Source organism: Anastrepha obliqua, chromosome 3 (genome assembly GCF_027943255.1).
Source record: "Anastrepha obliqua isolate idAnaObli1 chromosome 3, idAnaObli1_1.0, whole genome shotgun sequence".
NCBI classification, from domain to species: Eukaryota; Metazoa; Arthropoda; class Insecta; order Diptera; family Tephritidae; genus Anastrepha; species Anastrepha obliqua.
In genome coordinates this window covers 101,376,273-101,390,011 of record NC_072894.1, presented here as the reverse complement: position 1 = coordinate 101,390,011, position 13,739 = coordinate 101,376,273, and the positions used below count along the sequence as shown (strand labels likewise).

At 40.2% G+C, this 13,739-nt stretch overlaps 1 protein-coding gene across 1 annotated transcript in view; it reads right to left on the bottom strand.

Annotated features, from left to right (window-relative positions):
* The window catches only part of LOC129242136 (F-box/LRR-repeat protein 16), a 74,394-nt gene that overhangs the window by 35,815 nt on the left and 24,840 nt on the right, over nucleotides 1–13,739 (bottom strand). Inside the window, exon 3 of the mRNA XM_054878696.1 lies at nucleotides 7,606–9,595. Within this exon, the coding sequence (XP_054734671.1) occupies nucleotides 7,606–8,913 (1,308 nt within the window). The 5' untranslated portion in view covers nucleotides 8,914–9,595. The remainder of the gene's footprint in view (nucleotides 1–7,605; nucleotides 9,596–13,739) is intronic.

Sequence of the window (13,739 nt, the reverse complement as noted above, 5' to 3'; positions counted from 1 at the left end):
TTATTGTATAAATGCAAGCGCAAAAGTAATCATGCATATCCGAACAGATGCCCTTCATTTATGAGGAGCTGTGTGCGTATGTTTTTGCACGCCAAGTAGTTATTTGACAAATTGCTGCCTGCGGCACTAATACTTATCACAACTTACAAACACATAAGCGCATATGTACTTGTATTAGTTTGCATGGATATTCACCGAGCCTAGTATCTACATAAATATTTATATGCATTGCATTCATTGCTCTTTGAACCGGAGCGTATCTTCCGGGCGTTCATATGTTCATGTTAGTATATGTTTGGGGCACATTTTGTGCAAATATGTATGTTTGTGCAGAGATAAGGCCAATGTCAGAGCTGCTTGTTTTGTTGACAGATATTGTGCATACATAGAGCAGCTTGTCATTAAGTACAAATTTTCCTGAAACTTTCTAATGCCAACTTAGGCTGACAATTTAAGCTGCTTTTCAGTTTTGTGTAAAGGTTGAGCGTTGAAGGCAACTAAGTGCCATTGTTACTGAAAAAAAAAATTATATGAAAAACAAACAGCCGCTTATGTGCGAAAAATTGGATATAAAAGGAAATGAAAGAATACATTGCACCTTCTTGTATCTGTACCCTCTTCTCAGTGGCCTACTCTTATCATCCTGTCAGGGAAAGTAAACTCTAAGCTTAGAACAAATTTGTTGTTTTACTAATTTCTATTTTTTCTAAATATCAATTGTTACAAAAGAGCTTGGATTTTCGAGTTTTTTTAATTAAATTTTTGTACGAGGAGAATTTTTAATACCAAGACTGATGACGGCAGCTGCTTCTGATAACGATGGATTCTGGTGACTGGTGTCAGAGTACTATAGGATGTGACAGCGATTCAGCGACACAGCCATAGTTGCTCGCACAATTTATTTTAAAACCGTTCAATTGCCGGCATGTGTCGATGATATTTACTATACATCATCGGCCTTAGCCATCGCGCTGTTAGTTCTGCCTTTCCTAAACTAAAGAAAGAATTAAAGCGAATGGGCCTCGTGGTGAACGAGGACGAGGCGAAATTAAAGGATGAGAGATTACCAGGTTTGGCAAATCTGCTATGGTGATAAACAAAATTGTGAGAACAACTTCGGCTGCCACGTCACCAAGGATTCGGCAGTAGAATTCCATCCGCTCTTTTCTCACGTATTCATACACTCGTCCAATAAGTATATCACCAACACAATCCCCAAAACAAACCGCTGTCATGACCCTGGCGACGTCAGCCAATCAGCTGATTCTTTCAAATTCGCTGAGAGCCGGTTAACGGTCTGATATTGGACACACCTTCTGGTTTCTTTTCACAATAGACGAAGTACGTTCAACGTTCCGGTAACGTAGAACCGATTACCGAGGGATCATCCAGTCACTATTGAGAGATATGATTTTGAGGTTGCAAAAATTTTGTTTATCCAGGATCCAGCATAAATACCGATAATAATGCCAGCCTTGAAGTCTCTTGTGTAGTAGAGTCCTCTCTCGACGAACAAAACTAAAGCTTTATATGTCTCCCATTATGCCCAAGCTGGTGTATGCCGCAAACACTTCCACGATGATAATATTCGAAGAAACGTCCGTTGGAGAGCTTGAGCGAAATATTCTTTGAAAGATTTTTGAACGTTGCACGTTGACGATGGCGAGTATCGTAGGCGATGGAATAGTGAGCCGTAGAACTTAACGACCATATAGATATAGTGCAGCAAATAAAGATCAAATAGCTTTGTTGGCTCCGAATGGATGCAAACGCTCCGGCTGTGAAAGTATTCAATGTGTTACCAGCTGATGGTAATAGAGGAAGAGGAGCAGAGAAGGGCCTGGGTTCACTTGGTGTGTCCAACTGATGCCGACTTGCATGAGAAAGAATGGACTGGTGTACTTCGTTAAACTCTGCCAATATCGCTTAAGCGGCTATTGCATCAAACAAGGAGAAGAAGAATAATATATTTGGTTTTTTTTTTAACAAATAATTATATTCAACCTTATCTGGAATTCTATGTAAATAAATCATTCCTACATATTTCAATATATTACAGAAATAAAATTGGAACATTTTTGGATTGCGTTAAAATTTATGTGAATAATTCATTCACGATAAATCTGATTTACTCTTATCCAGATTAGGTTTTTATTCTCACTTAGCGTAAACAACTTTTTGCGAATAAACTATGCCCGGGAGCTTTCGTTATTATTTCCCTTTTTAATATATTTAACAATTATAATTTTTTTAGCCCATTGTAGCATCTGAAGTCTGAGACTAAATGAACTAAAAAATCATGCGATGTATTGAGCGTTTCGTGGAAAGGTGCATACAAAGCAGAAAATTTTCTTTTACCGAATACACCTTGCAATCTCAAACTACAAACTAACCATAAAATCTCTATAAGTTAGTATCAGGACTCTCATGCACACTCTGTGTGTGTGTCTTAAAAGGATGAAAGGAAAATTACTGCAGCACAAACTCGTACCACTAAACAACAAAAAATCTGTACAACATTTAGCGGCGTCCGGAAATGCTGGCCTTCGCTCGAGCGTTGCTGCCATCCAACCGTCCAAGGGGGTTTCCGGTACATTTGCAGTATATTGGTGCTGTTTTTGAAGGCCCCTTAGTTGCTGTTATTATTACAGTGATTGTGAGTAATATCCAGTGGTGGCTTCCGGTGATATTGTGAGTAAAATTTCAATGCGTATTATTGTAAAATGCAGTAATGTCTATGTATGTTTTTGTGAGTATTTGCAAGTGTACACTCAAGTGGGCACACAAGAATACAAACTAATATTTGGTTAAAACTGTTGATACGCAAATATTTACAAGCTCGCTGGTTTCTGCGTCAATCGTTGTTGGCGACTTGTATTTACTGTATATTCGTGTGCATACAGATGTCCATGTGTTTATGTGGGTGTGTGTCTGCTTGTTAATGTTGTAGTGTTAGCATTTGGTGGTCGATGGCTCGACCTCGCGGCCAAAGTAGCGCGTGACAGGCCGCCAAACATGTTGACCTATTAAATTATGCGCCGACATGCCATGAAGCAGCGCAGACACACATACATATAATTGTATGTACATATCTATTCGCAATTATATGAACGATTGACGTTAAATATGCATTTCGCTAAGTAAGACGACCCAGTCAGTAGTTAGGAAATTACACTTTGCAGCAAACAAAAAACGACAAGAATGCGCTGTAACTATTGTATTTAGAATGCGGAAGAGCTGTAGATTGGATTGGTACAATTGCGGTTTTAATTCTAAAAGTAAATTTTTTTTTGTAGTGTATTTGAAGTTTTCCTCATTTTATCTCAATTTATAGGAAAGAAACTCATATAAAACTAATATACTTCATAATCAGTGTTGTTAGCCCAACAACCCGGTCCGGGTCTTCGCTTGCTGTAACATTTGTCTCCAGTTTGATTTATACTTCGCTTGAGTTCTCCAACAACGTATACCCAATAACTCAGCGTCCCAATTTACGCCATTCAACCATCGGAGTTTTAGTCTTCTTTGACCTCTACTTCTTCCGGACGTACCCAGTAGGATTTTCTTCGTTGGGTATGCTTCGTCTGCCCCCATAATGTAACTAGCTCATCGTAGACGGTTAAGCTTTATTGTCGTGACAGATGTTTATACAGCCTTTGAAGCTCGTGATTGAATCCTATTCTGCAAATGCCGTTTTCGCAAACAGCACCAAATATTTTTCGTAGGATTTTATGCTCAAAAACGTTGAGTTTTGCTTATCGGCCTTGTTGAGTGCCCAAATTTCTCAGGAATCCCAGTACCACGCCTCTTCGATATTAGAATTCAAACGCTCACACTTTGGTCGACAAGATAGAACTCTAAACGGTAGGGTAGATGGACAGTGAGACTAATACCCGATCTAAAAAAGTGGGCAGAAAGAAAGCACGGTGGGGTTAACTAACACCTCACACGGTTTTTGTCCGAAAGAGGTGGAACATAGAGAGAACAACTCTGCAACGAGCTATTGGCATATTTACAACTGAAGAAATAATCGAGAAAATGATGATAGACGAAGAAAAATGGAATGCCGTCGCAAATTTCGTGGAAGATATTATCCGAAAAAAGAAGCGTGAAATAGAAACTTATGCTGAAGAGCATTGAACATAGATTTCTCAAAACAGGCGACCCTGGACGTAGCAGCGACGGTTACTATATGGCGCGAAGACCGTTTTAACCCAACCTCACCGCAAAAAAAAAAGTTTCACTAGCGTACATAAATAATTATGCGATAAGTGTCTTCCAAGAATGCGGCGTTTTAGGTGTTTTTGTAACGCAAAGTAGCATTAGTTCGCTGAAGCTATTTTTTGATCAATTTCAGTCGTTATGTTGTTTTTATTGTCAATTTTGATGCCGAGATATTTGAATTCCTACACAATTTAAAAAATGTAGGGTCCTATTTTAAGACTTTGGCCGATGTTTTGTACTGCTTGTCCTTGTGGTGATGACACCATTGCCTTCGTCTTGGCAAGTGATAATCTCTTGGTAAGTGATAATCCCATTCTTCTTCTTCCGATCCACGCTCTTTCACATTTAACTTGCCATTAAAAATCTTTTTTACTATTTCGTACCACATCCCTACTTCCTTGGTGATCGATAAATATATATTATGATATCGAACTTTTGGATTTCTTAGATTTCTTCAGTCACGGCGGGCAAGAAATCTGCATTCGCCTCAACAAAAGCATATGTACGGCCTTAGTATGTCAAATTATGCATTAAACTAATATTTCAGGGAAACTCTACAGGTGGAAGGAAACAGGGAAAACTCGTAATGTGTTTAATATAATTGACCTTTTAATAAGAACTAAAGCATGAATTAGTCTGAAATTTTATTTGAAGTTGTGTGATGGTTCATAGTACAATTTCGGTGAATGTGAATTTCATCAAAAAAGTCAAGTGTTATCACAAATATTTTCTCATTGACCGACCCTCGTATAAACGCATAAAACACCATATATACTTGTATATAAGTATATGGCCACCGGCACTGAATTATTTCAAGTTGATGGCACATACTCGTGATTCAGCCAAATAAGCAGCAAGTAATTATGTACTTCAAATTGCAGCAGGCTCATAGAGTGCCTGAAAATATACATAGGTACATTTGCTTGTCCCGTCTGTCGAAAGGTCAAAGAACTATGATAGCTGCCATGCGGCAAATATTTCGGGAACTTTACGATTAACTTCTCCCAACCCATTCCACACTCATTTCCAGCACACTTCAGCTCAACAACTACTTTAAAACACGCATTCGCATTATTAGTTTACCTACGCAAATACTAAATACTTTTTGAAGCAAACAGAAGAAGAATCTAAGGTAAAATCCAATCTGTTTTGACGTTTGCGGCCCTTTGTAATAATTGACGCCCACTCTCAATCATCCTTGAGTGGATTGAATTTTATCTTAGCCATAAATATTTTGTAGTCTTCTAATTTTGTCTTCTGAGTAATTTATTGGGACTCCTGCCATTTCTCAAGGAAGCATATAGGAACCTCTGCTGCTTGTCATCATCTACATATCTATTATATGCGAACGACCTCAAGATATACTTTGCAATTAGAGGTTTGCAGGATTTCATTGTTCTTCAAGCTGAGCGAGATAAGCTGCGGACCTGGTGCACTCGAAATCATTTGTTTCAGAATGTGTATAAATTATCCCATATTGCTTAAATAATACCATTATGGTTATGGGCGTAGGAGTATATTTTGGCACGAAACTAAGCTTGATCACGAACATTAGTGGCACTGTGGCAGTTCTAGCTATGTGCCACTTAACAGCCGATCTGTTTCTAGCAATTTGATGATTTAATAGATGTCCTTAGTCAGACATAAACTTGATTATGCCGCCTTTATTTGGAGACCGACTCATACTACTCAGATTAGATGCATGAAATGAATTCTCCCTATTCGAATAAGAATCTCGATGCCTTAGATATTAAACTTAAAACCTTTGCATAGTGGATTTTCCTTTCTTGCGTGCAGTTGCGTACTTCGTCTGTGTCCCAGTATTTGATGTACGAGTAAAATTCTGCCAAATTTGATCCTTTGAGTGGAGTCCAATCTACATAAATGATGTTCCTGATTTGGACCATTCCTTGGACCTTATAAAGCTGCCCATAGCTTTCATGAGATTATTTTTAGATATCAATTAAGAAGATTTGTCTTATAATCAGCAAAATTTTATTCATTTGACTTCATAAATAAATAAATTTGGCAAAAAACGCCTTTCTAACCTTTTTTTCTCTGGAGTTTATATTTCTTCACAATTCCTCAATGGTTGACAAAGAGGTTATCGTGAAACAGGATTCAGAGACGAGAGGCAGATGGATAGCGAGACTTATACCAAACATAGAGAAATGGTATGACAGGCAGTTGGGAAACTTTTAAATTACTTACACGCTATCTGGACACGGGTATTTTCGAAAATAACTAAACAAAATAAGGAAAACGGAAACCACTGAACGCATCTACGGAGATGTACTTATTGGTGATGGAAACTAGATCGCGAAGCTGTCAAAGGCAGTCGGATCTCTTAAGAGCAGACAACATCATCGATAAAACGGTAAAAAGCGGAAAATTGGCAACTTGAGAACTTGAGCGAATCCAGCGCGCCAAAAAACTTGGTATGGACAGAGATGCTTAACCGACATGCTAACCTTAGCATACCTATCTAATCAGAATATGCCCCAATAGCATGATTTTGGCCTCAAAACTGGCTATCCTGAACACAGGGTGCATTCGCTGAAACGCTACCGTAGTTCCGGGGCAGCGGGAACATCCAGAAGACGCAGCACATGATGTACTTGGAAGTGCGAAGGCGTTTAAAACCCTACCTCACCGACACGAAAACAAAACAAAAAACAAAAAAAGTAAAATGACATACAAAAAAATAAACAACGGTAACTAAATTCAAATTAAAAAATGGACTCATACTCTTCATATTTTTTAATACCTATGGAAACTTCAAGAAAAGTCGTAGAAGTTATTCTTTCCAGGCACAAATTAAAGTTAAGTTTTTCGGTGCTTAGTCTTTTGAACAAATAGTATCTTGCCTACCACTACAGACATGTCGACTTGGGTATCCAGATGATACTATTCCTAGCTTCTAGGCATAGACTTGGAAACTGGCCTGGATCCAAATGGCTTTAAGTCTCTTCTGCCCCACGATACGCTCACGCCCACTTCGAATTTTTAAGCTCATATTGAAGATTCATAGAGTTTAACCGAACTAGGAATATCATTAACGGCTACAGTCAAGGAACACTCGATCTGAGAACAAATCTGACAACGATTCAGTCTCAACACGTCATAAGCCATGTACTTTAGATGTAAAAATTGGGAATGCTTATCTCGTTGTCGCAGATTGAGATAATATAAATTTTATATTGCTTTATTGCTAACCTGCTGGAAGAATTCGATGGCTAAAGTAGGTATGAGCAAGCATCAGACCTTATAGTCTACTGAACTCAAATTTACTTAGAAGTAAAGTCTTATTTATCACTTTCAACTTCAAGAACCCTGCTTTAACTCAATTAATAACATAATTTTTTAGTGCACATCACTCACCTGTAGATGATCCAGCAGCGCCTCTAGTCCCCGATCACTGATCGACGAACAGCGTAAACTCAACGAATGTATATGCTTCGAGGCCAAAGGGAATGAGTGTACCACGTCCAGTGCGTCCTCATCGGAGGCGCCAACCAACGCGAGCGCATGAAAACCGCGACGTATTAACGAGTTATACAACTTCACACGATCACAGCTCGGTATTTGACGCAACTCGCGACATTGCAATGTCGGCAATAGGCCCGACCAATAACGCGGACTGCGATAGAGTATATCGCGCCATTTCATGCACACCTGCGCCAAAGTGCGACGCTCATATGACGAAAAATAAAGGAAAAATCGATTCAAAAAACGATCGTCGAGTAGCAGCGCCTCAATGCTTGTGATGGGAGGCGGGTGTTTGTGTAGTATCAGCGCAGACTGTGTAACGGCAGCGGCCAGTTGTGAAGCGTTTGAAGCGCCGCCAGCAGCGCCCGTCGGCAAAACACCAGTTACGACTCCGCCACCGCCACCTGCATATGGATGATGTAGATGCGGATTGGGTAATTGTTTGCGTAACTGAAGTGGTGTACCACCACTCACCGATTGATTTGCAACCGATTTTTGTGCCGCTACAAGACCCATTGTATTAAATTGTGGCTGGCCGGGTATGGTGATGTTCATTTGCTTGGCGATCGAGTTGACAGTGGGCGCCGGTGGTGCGCCAAGTGGATGGCCAAGCACAGGCGATGGAGCACCCATCATATTGGAATTAGAATTCACCAGCGTCGAGCTGGCAATCTGCGACTGCAATGGATGTTGTGACGGTGGCGGTGGCGACGCCGAAGTTTGCTGCGAATGTTGATGCGGGTGTGATGGCTGCTGTGCTTGTGGCTGTGCCGGCTGCTGTTGCTGTATATTGCCGCCTGCGCCGACAATGCCGACACTGTGTGTGAGAGTGGGACTTGCGGGCGCGGATAAGCCACCGGTGGGTGTGTGCGTGCCGCTGCCGCTGCCACTACCACTGCGTGTAGGCTTATCGGGTGTGGCGGCTGTGTTGCTAGTCGAATTATTACTCGCGTTGCTAGTGTTACTGTTGTTGTTGCTGCTGCTGCTGCTACCGCCACAGAGCGCATTTGTAACGCGTTCCATTACTGAAGTTTTGCCGCTACCGCCACCAGACGAAGAAGAGGATTGTGTAGAGGAGGACGAGGACGAATTGGAACCACTGCCATGATGGTGCTTCGAACGCAGCCCAAGGCCATTAATGCGTTTCGAAAGTTCAGCGGATGCACGTTCGACCACGCCCTGCGCCGATATCGAGGACATGGTATGCTGGAATAAATGCACTTTGAGGCGCGCGTTTTACCGACCACAGGAAGAAGAGCACAACTGAATATTAAATTTGACTTGAACACTGTATACTTTATGAAGGTTTTCAGTTGAGCTGCGCACGCTGCTCTCGCTACCACCACCGCACTACGCGCAAATAGCAACTACGTTTCTAAACCTACGGCAAGCAACTGATGGGGCCAAAGGCGCGCTCATTAAACACCGTTTTCTTTCATATAATTCTAGTATATTTAATACACTTTTTATTTGAGCTTCTGTCTTTTTCTTAGTTGTATTCTTTTCTTGTTTCTTGCGCTCCTTCGCGTTGCTTTGCTAACTCTTTTATTCTCGCAACTCTGAATAGTTTTAATAGCCTTCAAACGCTCAGCCGTAATCCAATTTCATATTCTACCAGTTCACATGCATGCAACGTATATTTTCTTTATTATTTTCTAACCTCCACGAATGGCATGCAACACGCTCTTTTAGCTCACTATTTCTGCATGTAAATATTGTGCCTTTCCATGCAGCACACGTTCATTGCATTCTCCAACAATTTGTTCAACTTTTGCTGTACTTTTCCGTAACCTTTTCCAAAAAACAAATATGTACAAGCATTAGGATGCAGCTGCTATTGTATTTACGTAGAGCGTTTTCGCATCCAATTTATTTAAGTGTCCTTGAAATAAATAGAAAGAATAAAATAAGTAGAAATTTTATTACGGACTCAATAAAAAGGACATAAGTTTGGTATAAGTGTGTTAGTAAGGATTATATAAAGTTAGAGAAAGTTGCTCTATTTGTGCTTCTTGCAAAATCTGAAAACAAATTACTCAGTCGTTGTATTGCTGTTGCATCTTAAGAGGCTTTTGGGTAGAGGCAGGAGAGAATAGAGACGGACTTTTTGTAAACAAATAGTAAAGGATCTTTTTGATACATTAGTGGTGACTAAAATAAAGGGCGGTCGGATAGCAATAATAGTTGATTTCATTGCCCATTGAAAGCTCCACACATGCTCCTGCAAATCTATGGGGACTCAAGCCACAATTCGTGCTGTGGATGTGCAACGCAGAGGTTTTACCAATTTGTGCGTATGGATGCCTAGTTTGGTGGGAAGCTCTTTGGAAGGACTATAATATCACTAAACTGGGGGGGGGGTGCAAAGGACTTCATGCATTGGCAGCATCACCGAAGCATGTAAAACCTGCCCAAGTGCTGCCCTAAGTGTCGTTTTGCACTTACTTCCCATCGACTTTTACGTTATTTCCATCGCTGCTCAAAGTGCAATCAGGGTAAAGGAGGTTGGCCTCTGGAGGCAATCTCTCAAGGGACATGGTAGCATTTTTCGTCAGTTAACACCGTATTTCTCTGAGTTTCATAGAGATCTCTCTATCCGCAAACTAAAGCTTTAGGGTTGTGCTAAGGTAATCTTTCTATGTAGGCAGGTTTGGAACGAAGGGAAAATCTGCACCGAAGCTGGTCTCGCTGTCTTCGCTGAAGGCTACAAGATGGTATCGGGAATCGGGTCAGGGGTTTTCTCTGAATCAGCCATTTTATCTATTTCCTTAAAATTGCCGAATACTGCTAGTGTTTTTCGGGCAAAAGTCTTTGCAATCGTGCAAGCATGGAAAATGCTTATGGAAAGTGGGAACGAGGGAGATATTAACATTTTTTCGATAGTCAAGCCGCGTTCAAGACTCTAACGACGCCATAGTGCAGAACGAAACTAGTAAACTCCTGTAAGGAGGAGATCAAATCTCTTGGATGTGCAGGTAACATTTCTCTGATCTGAGTTCCAGGACATAGGAACATAGAGGGCAATAAAATTGCTGATGAGCTTGTCAGGAAGGAGACTGAATTGGCCTCAGACACCTCCTACCCGGTCATCGGTATGCCCCTGGCAGTTGTTAAAGGGAAACTGTACAAATTATTTCTCAGGCAAGCGCAGAAAATATGGAGCTCTATTTCTATATGTGCTACTTCGAAAACTCTTTGGCCCCAGTACAAAAGACGGAGAGCTCAGAAAGTTCTTTGGACTCCTCGCCATTCAATTTCCAAGCTCTTAGCAGTGTTTAGCGGTCATTGAACGATCGGCAAACACGCGGTAAAGCTAGATTTACCAGTTCCCCCAGAAACTGTGGGGACCTTTTAGAGAAGAAGACTGTTGAGCATTTTCTCTGTAAATGTGTGGTTTTGGCAGCTAGCTCCTTTCTTCGACAGCTTGGGGCAGTGCGCCAACTTAAATCCCATCAATCGTCTCCATTATATCAACAGCTCTGGCTGGCTGTAGTTATCTACCTGTTGGAGGTCCCATAATGGTATCAAAACGGCCTTTAGTGGTACTTGACGAGTGCCAGACTAGCACTTCAACCATTTCACCTACCTACCTCCAATTGCTATGTTTCACAAATTATTTAAAAAATACTATCAAAATGTATTTCCTGTTTTCTGAGTTTCTCCGAGTTGTTGGCTACAGCAATTATAGGCAAACTCTTTTTGACTTAGGTTCGCCAAAAAAGAAAAGACCGGTCATTGTGACTTACTAAGAAGGAATTCTGCGTCTTATTTGTCCTAGCTATGCATTTTCATAGATCCGTACCCTATTCCTGCCTGTGTCAGCTGTTTTTGTTTTTAATTATAAATGTAGCTCCCCCTTAATCCCTCCTAGTGAATTGAGAGGTGCTTAAGCTTAATTAATAAAGGTTTCAACTCTGGCAGTCCATTTGACTGTAGTCTACGCAAAGACTGTAGTCTAAGATGCAAATTGAATGTATTTTCCTTGTCATGCCAATTTGGATCAGTAATTAATTTCTTTATTATTTGTGGTTTTATCTGCATACCCCAATAGGAGAGTTCAATAACTTTCTCGCATCCATTTCTCAAAGCTAATTAGTTTTTTCACAATGAAAAGTAAGGTCAATTTTGGGCCGGAATGCCTCTTCGCTCTTCGCTCGCTACATAGGGGATATCCTTTTCAAAAAAGTAGGAGCTGGGCAAAATTACAGCTCAAACTTCTTAGATAATTTTATTGAGGAATATTTTGGCGGAATAACTGGATAAATAAAAATGGTTGAACTCAATCTTTCAGAACATACTACCTCTGTAGACAGGCAGGTTAAGGCTTTGGGATTAACTCGAAATGAAATTGAAAATATAAGAAACATAGATAGAAAGCAAAAGGAAAAGAACCAGACAGAAGGGAAAAGGACGAAGCAGGTTTGAATTAGAGGATGACGACCAACTGTGCCTATTTATGTTCGTATTAACCGCTTCAAGCTACTGGTGAATTTCACCATATTTGTGATATTTAAACTCGAAATATCCGCAGGTGTAGCGAAAACGAGAGCCCAGATGTCTAAGTCTTTCCCCGACGAGAGCAGGGTAACTGAGAAGAAGCTGCTTAGAAAGAACTTGAGGTAACCCGAAGTCTCAGCGCATGGACACCTTATGGAAAATGTCCAGTAAGGATACTTACAAAATTTGAGAGCTGCGGCTTTGTTAGCCTTAGAAGTTCCCTCGAGCTCCACCGATCTACCCGTGGCCAGAAGGAACTTTATCTACCATCGACCCTAGTAGGTGCCGAGATAAAAAAGTGTTTCAGAAAATAAGGATGGAGATAAGTGTGCGAGGAAAAAATTTGCGACAAGGTAAGGGGGCACGGCTGGAAGCATAAAATACCCACCCAGTAGCTAGTTCAGCTACTACAACCGATAAAATTATCTGAGTACTTGCAGAGTATTATGCTTATGTAACTATTGAGGCCCTCAAAGATATATATACGGCTTCCTGAATATCTGTTCAAGGCAGCCGGGTTAAGAGCCCGGCAAAAGGATTTCTGTAGGAGATGTAGAAGAGATGGAGCCCTGCGTAAGGATCCCTATAGGAGACGAAGAATAGTACAATTAGTACAGAATGTAGATGCCCTGTATTTGAAGTATCTGGGAATTCACTTTTTTGAGAATTTGAAGAGTTAAGACTCAATCTCACTGTAGGAGCTGATTGAATTCATTAAGAGATCTGAAAAATTTAAGGGCATGTTCTAACTTGATTTTCAGTGGACTTCTGTGGCCACCGAGTGAACACTTTATAAAAGTCCGTTTAACTGAATTTGGCCCCGTGATACTTATTTATGGCAGTGGCACTTATTAGTGGAAGTGTCCAGATTTGAAAATCCGAGTGATTCATCCAAATTATAAAAAGTGTTTTGTAATAACGGTCAAACTTTCGAGTGTATTTCTGTCATGAAAAAAGTCTTAATAAAAAACAATTATCTCAATTATCTCTCAGCGGCGGCTTAAAACTGTACGTCCCTGCATTTGGAGAAAGAGCACGACCAAACATCCAATAATGGGTATATTCAGGAATACCTTTAAGAAAAAACATATTTAACTCATTGGGTTTTGATTTCATGTATTCAGCAATGCATGCCATAAATATTAATAAATTCCCATTACCGTTAAGCAATAAACAAAATTGTATTTTATTTCATCTAATTTCAAATCTTAAAGAAAGTATACACTATCCACACTTTCGCGTCATTTCTTGGCATTGTAAACATTTACGAGTAGAAAATTAAAATCACAATACAAAGAAAATATAGGTAGCAAGGTAAAGGAGTCATAAAATTGTGTTGTTGTTGTGGAAAGTGAATTCAAATCATAAAACTACGTGGGCCAAAACAAAAAGCAGGACAGTGGAAAAATTTCATAAATATGTATAAATAAATGGAAGTGCAAAGCTACCATGAACGACGCAATAGGATAGAAAATGCTAGCGTTTCGCAACCTTTAAGTCACTTGCAGTTGGAAGAAAGTAATATCGAA